General features: G+C 49.8%; 1 protein-coding gene across 4 annotated transcripts in view; it reads left to right on the top strand.

Moving 5' to 3' along the window:
- Positions 1 to 10,150, top strand: part of LOC129709123 (RNA-binding protein Musashi homolog 1-like) — a 118,643-nt gene that overhangs the window by 85,776 nt on the left and 22,717 nt on the right. For all 4 annotated transcript variants that reach the window (XM_055655247.1, XM_055655245.1, XM_055655246.1 and 1 more), the window contains exon 7: positions 9,943 to 9,991. In XM_055655247.1, coding sequence (XP_055511222.1) covers positions 9,943 to 9,991 — 49 coding nt within the window. The remainder of the gene's footprint in view (positions 1 to 9,942; positions 9,992 to 10,150) is intronic.

The raw sequence follows: 10,150 nt of genomic DNA, 5'->3' as shown, positions 1-10,150 counted from the left end.
TCACCCATCCTTTTTCTCCAGAGACGCTGCCTGACCTGCTGAGTTACTCCAGCACTGTGCGTCTATCTTAAATATTCAGAAGCATCTGTAGTTCCTTCCTACACTAACCAAAGCAGCCTTGAGGACAGTCAGCATGGGGGCTAATGTAGGAAGGGCTGAACCCACTCACTCGCCTGTTCTACACTGTCTTCACTTTCTCTGACACTTAAAACAAAAGGGCAGGTTTTTGGTGAATGATACCGGAGATGCTTGTGTGTGAAGCTGCCCCAGGCTTCCAGCAGGACAGGAAGTGAATATCACCGAGGCTCTGATGCCTAATTGCTAGCTGAGCCTTAACGTGTCGCATTTAAGAGACTCAGCATCCTGTGTAGCGTGCTTGTGAGTCCTCCGCCAGCAAAATCTGATACCGAGGGATGCCATCTGTGGTGGCGGGTGAACCCTGTCAGGAACAGAGCCCAATAGAGTGGGACTCCAGCAGTAAACGACGTTATTGGCTCAGGTGTAGGTTTATTATTATCATCGCATGTACCGAGATGCAGCCAGAAGCTTTTGATTTTAACCCTTCGCACAAAGGGTGATGGATGTAATGAATGAGCTGCCAGGAGATGTAGTTGAAACATAGAAACATAGAAATAGGTGCAGGAGTAGGCCATTTGGCCCTTCGAGCCTGCACCGCCATTCAATATGATCATGGCTGATCATCCAACTCAGTATCCCTTCTCTCCATACCCCCTGATCCCTTTATTTAACTCCCTCTTAAATATAGCCAATGAACTGGCCTCAACTGCCTTCTGTGGCAGAGAATTCCACAGATTCACCGTGTGAAAAATGTTTTTTCTCATCTCGGTCCTAAAGGATTTCCCCCTTATCCTTAAACTGTGACTCCTTGTCCTGGACTTCCCCAACATCGGGAACAATCTTCCTGCATCTAGCCTGTCCAACCCCTTGAGGCAGGGACCACTGCAGCATTTAAGAAACAATGATGACAGGTACACGGTTAGGACAAATGGAGCAGTACAGCACAGGATCAGGCCCCTTGGCCCACAATGTCCCCTCATCGAACATTTTGCCAAGTTAGACTAATCTCCTGTGTCTGCATGTGATCCACATTCCTCCATTCCCTGCACATCCATGTGCCTGTTTACTTCTTCACAAAACTCCAGTAAATGGGACAAACATGTTTTCCCTTTCACAAACCTTGTTGACTTTATCTGATTACATTGAATTTTCCAGGCGCCCTATGATAATGCCTTTAATAAACCTCTTCATGTTTTTAACAATAAACCTCTTCATGTTTTTACCAATAATTCTTTTTGTTTTGCATCTTCATGTTTTAACAGTAATTTACCTTTTTCATGTAACTGTGGACTTTAGAAGGGTTTCGGCCCGAAACGTTGCCTATTTCCTTCACTCCATAGATGCTGCTGCACCCTCTGAGCTTCTCCAGCATTTTTGTCTACCTTTGATTTTCCAGCATCTGCAGTTCCTTCTTAAAGACTTTTTCTGTGATGTTTCCATCCCATTGGAATGTATCGATTCCGTGCATCCTGAAAGATCCCCTTAACTATGGGCGGCACGGTGGCGCAGCGGTAGAGTTGCTGCCTCTCAGTGCCAGAAACCAGGGTTCGATCCTGACTACAGGTGCTGTCTGTACAGACTCTGTACGTTCTCCCCGTGACCGCGTGGGATTTTTCCGGGTGCTCCAGTTTCCTCCCACATTCCAAAGACGTACAGGTTTGTAGGTTAATTGGCTTTGGTAAAATTGTAAATTGTCCCTAGTGTGTGTAGGATAGTGTTAGCGTACGGGGATTGCTGGTTGGTGGGGACGCGGTGGGCCGAAGGGCAATTTCCTTGCTGTATTTCTCAACCTAAAAAACTGAAACTATCTGTTAGAACATCCCAATTGACGGATCTATTAACCCAATTTGTCAGTCCACCTTAGCCAGCTCTCAGTCCGTACCTTTACAATTGGCCCCGAGTTATGTTTGAAATCTTTGCATGGGAAAACTTCTTCTCTCCCTCAAAGAGTCACTCCAGCACTTTGCGTCTATTTTGGTAAAGCAGCATCTGCGGTTCCTTGGTTTCGAGCAAAAATATTTTTCTCTTGCAATGATCATCCTCAGCAGCTGGGTTTGCTCTGCACGCATGTGTAACGTGTTCGAGAGTCACAAGGAACAACCGTCTCTTCAGTAATGGAAATCTGCAGACAGATTTGCCTTCCCAGTGTGGTATTATTTCCATTACTGAAGAGAAGATTGTTCCTAGTGCCTCAGCAAGGCCACCAGTAAAACCACGGACGGGTCTTGCTACAAAGGTATAGAAGTGTGAAAACGCACACCGCCAGATTCAGGAACAATTTCTTCCCAGCTGTTATCAGGCAACTGAACCATTCTACCAACAACTAGCGAGCAGTCCTGACCTATTATCTACCTCATTGGAGGCGCTCAGATTATCATTGATCGGCCTTTTCTGGACTTTATTTTGCACTATACATTATTCACGTAATTCCCTTTATCATGCACACTGTGGATGTACACTGTGGATGTACACTGGATGTACACTGTGGATGTACACTGGATGTACACTGTGGATGTACACTGGATGTACACTGGATGTACACTGTGGATGTACACTGGATGTACACTGGATGTACACTGTGGATGTACACTGGATGTACACTGTGGATGTACACTGGATGTACACTGGATGTACACTGTGGATGTACACTGGATGTACACTGTGGATGTACACTGGATGTACACTGTGGATGTACACTGGATGTACACTGGATGTACACTGTGGATGTACACTGGATGTACACTGGATGTACACTGTGGATGTACACTGGATGTACACTGTGGATGTACACTGGATGTACACTGTGGATGTATACTGTGGATGTACACTCGGGATGTACACTCTGGATGTACACTGTGGATGTACACTGTGGATGTACACTGGATGTACACTGGGGATGTACACTGGGGATGTACACTGGGGATGTACACTCTTGATGTACACTCTGGATGGCTCAATTGTAATCGTGTATTGTCTTTCCGCCGACTGGTTAGCACGGAGCAAAAACTTTCCACTGTAATTTGGTACGCGTGACACTAAACTGAACTAAACTAAACCAAACTAAACCAAACCAAATACAAACTCTTGTAATCAAGAGAAAACAATGTACTCAAGAGAGTGTTAGATTTAGCTCTTGGGGCTAATGGAATCAAGATATATGGGGAGAAAGCAGGAATGGGGTACTGATTTTTGATGATCAGTCATGATCATATTGAATGGCGGTGCTGGCTCAAAGGGCTGAATGGCCTACTCCTGCACCTATTTTCTATTTTTCTAAACTAAACTGATTCAACGGTAAAAGAAACACGCTGCTTTTGATCTCAGATGTTTTAGCTCAGGACCTTTCTTCGGACTTTCTTCAGGAGAGAAGAGGGTGTCTTAAGGGGTGAAGAGGTCCGAGATGTGAAGCCAGAGGCCTGTTTTGCTACAGAATCTGTGGTCCCAGCGAGAACAAGTTGGAAGGTGTGCGTGCGGTCAGCAGTTGGCTTCTGCGGCACAGGGAGGCCCTTCCCCCTCCCCCCTCCCCCCTCCTCCCACCCCATCTAACGCCTCTCCCCACCCCCACACCGCCAACACGACGGTGATATCTACTCCCTGTCAGAGGACCTGTTACAGAGGCCGGGCCCCTACACTGATGGAGTGTGTCAGCCTCTCTCCCCGAAGTCACAGCTGGCAGATGGAATCGGCAGTGGGGGAGGGGGGGACGGACGATGGTCGATGTAATTTTTCTCCCCCGGGGGGTTTACGAGGCTGACAGAATTATTTTTAAAGTGGTGGCCCTGGGACCAGTTTAATTACACCATCCCACTTGGGACGGCTGCTTGCCGGCATCTCCGTGGCAACGCCGTGTCAGCGGGAGCCATCTTGATCCTGGGCCGAGAGCATGAGAAAACCCTGAATGCTTCCCTGACCCGTTTCCACGGCGATGTGCACCGCCATCTCACTCCGCCGCCCGTTTGGGGAGCTGCCGTCGACAGCAGGCTGTTCATGGAAACTTTTTTTTTTAGGCCGAGTTAGATAGATTGTTGATTAGTACGGAGATCTGGGGGAGAAGGCAGGAGAATGGGGTTGAGAGGGAGAGATGGATCAGCCACGATTGAATGGCGGAATAGACTTGATGGGCCGAATGGCCTAGTTCTGCTTCTATCACATGAAATGAAGGCCACAGAGGCTGATGACCAGTGCCTTTGACCAATGCTGCTGCCTAGCTGCCTAGTTGAGCCAAGATCAACCAGTCACCCACCTTCGGCTTACAATCTGATCGGGTCAGTGAAGCTTGGGAGAACATGAAAGGCATTTACTATTTTGGTCTCCGAAGGGCATTGATAGCAGTCTTCAAATATTCTGTAGGCAGAAGTAGATGGATTCTGGCTGTGCAAGGAGGTGTGTTTGAAATGTCAGATACTAGAGGGCACAGCTATAAGGTCAGAGGGGGAAGGTTTGATTATAGATGCATAGGGCAAGTTTCTCAACAAAGAGTAGTGGGTGCCTGGAACGCATAGCCAGGGCTGGTGATGGAAGCAGACACGGCAGTATGGTTTAAGAGGTTTTTAGACAATAAGCGGATATGCAGGGAATGGAGGGATCTGCAGAATGCACTGGCAGAAGGGATTAGTTTAAAATGGCATCATGATCAGCACAGATATTGTGGGCCGAATGGCCTGTACCTGTGCTGCATTGTTCTATAGAGGTGGATAGAATCAATCTCTGGGTCCTGGTTGAGACGGACACAAAATGCTGGAGTAACTCAGCGGGTCAGGCAACTCTGGAGAACATGGACAGGTGACGTCTCGGGTTCGGGACCCTTCTGCATCTGCATCTGCATCTCCTTTCCGTTACACCTGGTCCTGGCAGGATGGGCTGGTGGTAGCCAAGGTCGTCAGAGAGATGCTTTGGGTCACATCATCCATGGCTTTGATTGAAAGGTGCAGCATGGAAACAGGCCCTTCACCCCTCTGTCCATGCCGACCATCGATCACCCGTTCACACTTGTACCATCCCACTTTCACATCCACTCCCTCCACATTGGGGACAATTTACAGAGAGTCAATCGACCAACAAACCTGCATGCCTGTGGGATAGGCTGGTGAAACGATGGAATTCATTGCCACAGTAGGCTGTGGAGGCAGACAATTGATATTTTTAAGGCAGAGATAGATGGGTTCTTGATTAGTACACCTGTCAGGGGTTATGGAGAGGAGGCTGGAGAATGGGGTTGAGAGGGAAAGATAGATCAGCCATGATTGGATGGTGGAGTAAACTTGATGGGCCGAATGGCCTAATTCTGCTCCTGTCACTTATAAACTTATCTGGGTGAAAGCCAGAGCACCCGGAGGAAACCCACGCAGTCGCACAAGGAGAAGGTGCAAACTCCACACACAGACAGCACCCTAGGTCGGTGGGTCGGACCGAGTCTCCTGCCCTGTGAGGCAGCAGCTCTACCCGCTGCGCCGCTGTGCTTGTAGAACATGGGGGGTGGGTGGGCTCAGCCGTGGTGTGAGGTTTGCCTTCCGCTGCTTTGCTTCAGGCCGGGCGGGCTGGGCCTTGCCTTTGCTGCAGAGTGGGGCAGGAAAGGGTGAGCAGTGAGAGAGCCGTCTCCCAGCGGCCATGTTGCAGCCTGAACCGACAACACCCTGATTCAGGGGCGGAAGAGAGAGGGAGGGAGAGGGAGACAGAGAGAGGGAGAGAGAAAATAAAATAAAATGTTGCCCCATTATGTTAGCGGATGACCAGCCGTGAAGAAGAGGCCCCATCTCCCTCTTTGTCCTTAATGGAGCCCCGCCGGTTGCCACGGCGACCGGGGGCCAGAGGTCATGCTCTTTGACCCCCTGTAAGGTTGACTGACTGATGCGGAGTTTAATAATGCAGCTGTAATTTTTTTTCCTTTCCCGACCCCCCCCCCCCCCCCCCCTCCCTTTTATCATTGTCCTTTAGGTTAGAAAATTGGAGCTGACATTTAGAAAAGGGCGCATTAGGCTGCACGGTAATGAATGAAGGCAGGCCTGCCTGCATTGTACCGTGGGACGTAGGTTCCTGCCAGTGGGGTGAGAGGACAAAGCCAGCGAGCCACGTCTTTTAATGTGGCTGCTTCTGTTCAGCTCCTTGCCTGCCCATCTTCATAAGATTATTGCTGCTGCTGCCTGATTCTCCATTGCTTCCTTTTGTTTCTGGCCAAAACTGGATTCTCCCCTCCACCCCCCACCGACCCATCGCGATGATCGATCCCCCCCCTGTCACTGGGTAAAACAGTGTCCCCCTGACTGCAGGTGCGGGGTGTATGTAAAAGGGATATGATGGTTCCCCGAGGCTGTGCCGCTATTTCATAAGTCCATAAATCCCTAAGTTGTCGGAGCAGAATTAGGCCATCCGGCCCATCAAGTCCACTCCACCATTCAATCATGGCTGATCTATCTCTCCCTCTCAACCCCATCCTCCTGCCTTCTCCCCATAACCCCTGACACCAGTACTGATGAAGAATCTATCATTCTCCACCTTAAAAATGTCCATTGACACGCCCTCCACAGCTGTCTGTGGCAATGGATTTTCCACAGATTCATCACCCTCTGACTAAAGAAATTCCTCCTCATCGCCTTTCTAAAGGTACGTCTTATTCTGAGGCAATGGCCTCTAGTCTTAGGCTCTCCCACATCTCTCCACATCCCTCTATCCAGGCTTTTCACTATTCGGTAGCTTATATTGTGACAGGACTGAGTACACGCGCCAGAGAACTTGGGTTTGATCCTGACCTCGTCTGCTGTCTGTGTGGAGTTTGCATATTCTCCCTATGACGTGTGGGTTTGTGGGTTAATTGGCCTCTGTAAATTGCTCCCAGTGTCTAGGGAGTGGATGAGAAAGCAAGATACCATAGAACTGGAGATGGGACAAACTGCTGGAGTAACTCAGCAGGTCAGGCAGCACCTCTAGAGACCAACATGTCCTATCTACACTAGTCCCACTCACCTGTGTTTGGCCCATAACTCTCTAAAAACGTGCCATACATGTACTTTTCCAAATGTTTCTTAAACGCTGACATAGTAAGCAATAGATTGGTAGAAGTATCTGTAGGAAGCGACTGCAGATGCTGATTTAAACCGAAGATAGACACAAAATGCTGGAGTAACTCAGCGGGTCAGGCAGCATCTTTTGAGGCAAGGAATAGGTGACGTTTGAGGTCAAGACCCTGTGTCTGAGGAAGGGTTGCAACCTGAAACGTCACCTATTTCCTTTCTCCCGAAATGCTGCCAGACCTGCTGAGTTACTCCAGCATTTTGTGGGTCTATCCTTGACAGAAAGTATTGATAGAAATCTATATTTGGCGCCTGTTCATCTGTCCACATGTTAAAGCAAGCAAAGGCTGAGCAAGGGTGCGGGAGTTGGCAAAGTGGAACAGATACTGGGAGCGGAGCTGTTTTTACTACCGGGAACTGATGGTTCATCCGTGACCTTTGTTGAAGAGTCTTTTGGATGTAGAGGCGGACAGGCAGGGGATGCAAGAGATACGGGTCACGGAAAGGGCGAGGAGATTAGTTTAACCTGGCTTTGTGTTCAGCATGGGCACTGTGGGCCGAAGGGCCTGTTGCAGTACTGTAACTAAAATTAGTTAGCAGGTTCACCCAGCTAAAATGGATGCCCCAGTTTTGCATGCTTCTCTGAGCTATGACATACTGGTGGTGGGCAGAGCACTTGCAAGATGGGAGTTAAAGTGGAACGTTTTCCTTTTTGATTTGAACCCCCCCTCTTTAAGTCTGAGTGAGTCTGAGTGAGAGAGAGAGAGAGAGCCCAGTTCTCAGGCATCAGAATCCAAAGCGTAGTTCGGGCTAACAAAACCCTGCTTTCTGTCGCTGACCTCTTGAGTAGAGTGGATGTGTGTGCTTTTACTCTGCTGAGAAATCTGTGAAGAATAAATCAGTCCTTGGTGGGCGAGGAGGACAAACAGCTATGTAAATACTTTCTCAGAGGAACAATCTCGCCCTTTCACGTTGTAAATGATTGCAGAATTATTCATGCAGGAGGAATTTTCTGGCGTGAAGCTTTTCCAAAGTAAGATCTGACTGGTCGTGCTACATCCATTAATCGAGGGCAGGGGTTGTGATCAAAGTGAAGATGGTGTGTTGATGTGCAGGCAATTAATTGTTGGGGGTCTTGGACGCAGGTTTGTTTTAACCCATCGTCCAGGAGATACACAGGGGCAGTTTAGTTTAGAGATACAGCGTGGAAGCAGGCCCTTCGGCCCACCGAGTCCGCACCTATCAGCGATCCCCGCACACTAACGCTATCCTACACGCACTCGCAATTTACAATTATACCAAGCCAATTTGGAGTGTGGGAGGAAACCGGAGATCCCAGAGAAAACACGCACAGGTCACGGGGAGAACGTACCAACTCCGTACAGACAGCGCCCGTATTCAGGATCGAACCTGGGACCCTGGCGCTGTGAGGCAGCAACTTCACTACTGTGTGCCACCGTGTCACACAACAGGTCAACATAGAGCCCGGGACAAGAATGAACTCACTGGTCCCTCAACAACGGCAAGATGTCAGTGCCCGAACTGATTGACCACCCCCCCTCCCCCCACCCCAATAATCATCCAGCCTGTCTGTGATGTTCTCCAGCTTGTCTTGTTACCTTCCTCTCCCCTCTCCCTCTCTCCCTCTCCCTCTCTCCCTCTCCCTCCCCCTCTCTCCCTCTCTCTCCTCTCTCTCTCTCTCTCTCTCTCTCCCTCTCCCTCTCTCTCTGTCTCTCTCCCCCCTGACTCTTTCTCCCTGTGTCCCCCTCTCTCCCTCTCTCTCTCTGTGTTTGGTGGTGTCTTTGTTAGCTTTCCCTCCTGTTTGCTAGTTTGTGGTTGCCATGTATCCAGAGACATAGGGAAAAAGTTTTTTTTGCTTTCACGTCAATCCTTACGGAACACATGTAGTAGTGAGTGGAAAAGTTTAGCTTTAACAAGACAAGCTGGTTGCTGCAAGACGACCAGTGATTCGCATTACACTAGCACCATCCTACACAATAGGGACAATTTATAATCTTTACCGAAGCCAACTTAAGGGCCTGTCCCACCAGCATGCGACCTGCATGCGGCAAGCGCGACCTAAAGGGCCTGTCCCACCAGCATGCGACCTGCATGTGGCAAGCGCGACCTAACGTGGTCGCTTGAGCCGTACGGCCTCGCGGGGCCGGTCCCACTTTGATCGGCGGAGCCGTATGGAGTTGTGCGGAGCTGGTCCCGACATCTCGCGGGCTCCGGAAAACTGACCGTGTTCAAATATTCCGAGCGGCAACGGCTTGCCGGCCCGCAGCCGCCTCGACACCGTGTCACTCACTCAACCTCCGCGCGGCTCCCGCTTCTGGTTTGGTCGCACGTGCCGCATGCCGTACGGCTCAAGCGACCACGTTAGGTCGCGCTTGCCGCGTACAGGCGCATGCTGGTGGGACCGGACCTTTAGGTCGCGCTTGCCGCATGCAGGTCACATGCTCGTGGGACAGGCCCTTTAACCTACAAACCTGTACGTCTTTGGAACGTGGGAGAAAACCGGAGCGCCCGGAGAAAACCCACACGGGGTCACGGGGTGAATGTACGAACTCTGTACAGACAGCACCAGTGGTCAGGATCGAACCTGGGTTTCTGGCGCTGTATGAGGCAGCGGCTGTTCCGCTGCGGCCCCGTGCCGTCCCTGATGTGCAAAGAGAGGTTCATGGCCCTTTGAGGTTTAGAGGCCGCTGCCTCTAATGGATGGAAATGGTACGGGGCCGGCGCGAGCGTTTACCCAACGCCTGGCCCATCAATGGCGCACTCGAGACTTTGGGATATCATTTATGCAGGAGAACCCTCAGCACGACACTGATGGCGTTTGTTTTTTTCCCAACAGGTAGACGACGCCATGCTGATGTTTGACAAGACAACTAATCGGCATCGAGGTAAACATCCCATCTGCTTTGTTTCTTGATTGTTGTGTGATTCGTCACCTTTTGCTTGTGTGACATAGGTTCCTTTATCCTGTGAATTATCTTCAATAGTGTTTTTATTGTCACCTGTGCGAACTGCTTTAGACTTTAAGAATACTGCACGGATACCGG

Source organism: Leucoraja erinacea, chromosome 25 (genome assembly GCF_028641065.1).
Source record: "Leucoraja erinacea ecotype New England chromosome 25, Leri_hhj_1, whole genome shotgun sequence".
Classification (NCBI taxonomy): domain Eukaryota; kingdom Metazoa; phylum Chordata; class Chondrichthyes; order Rajiformes; family Rajidae; genus Leucoraja; species Leucoraja erinaceus.
Note: the sequence above shows the minus strand (reverse complement) of the source record. Positions and strands in the feature narration are given on the sequence as shown.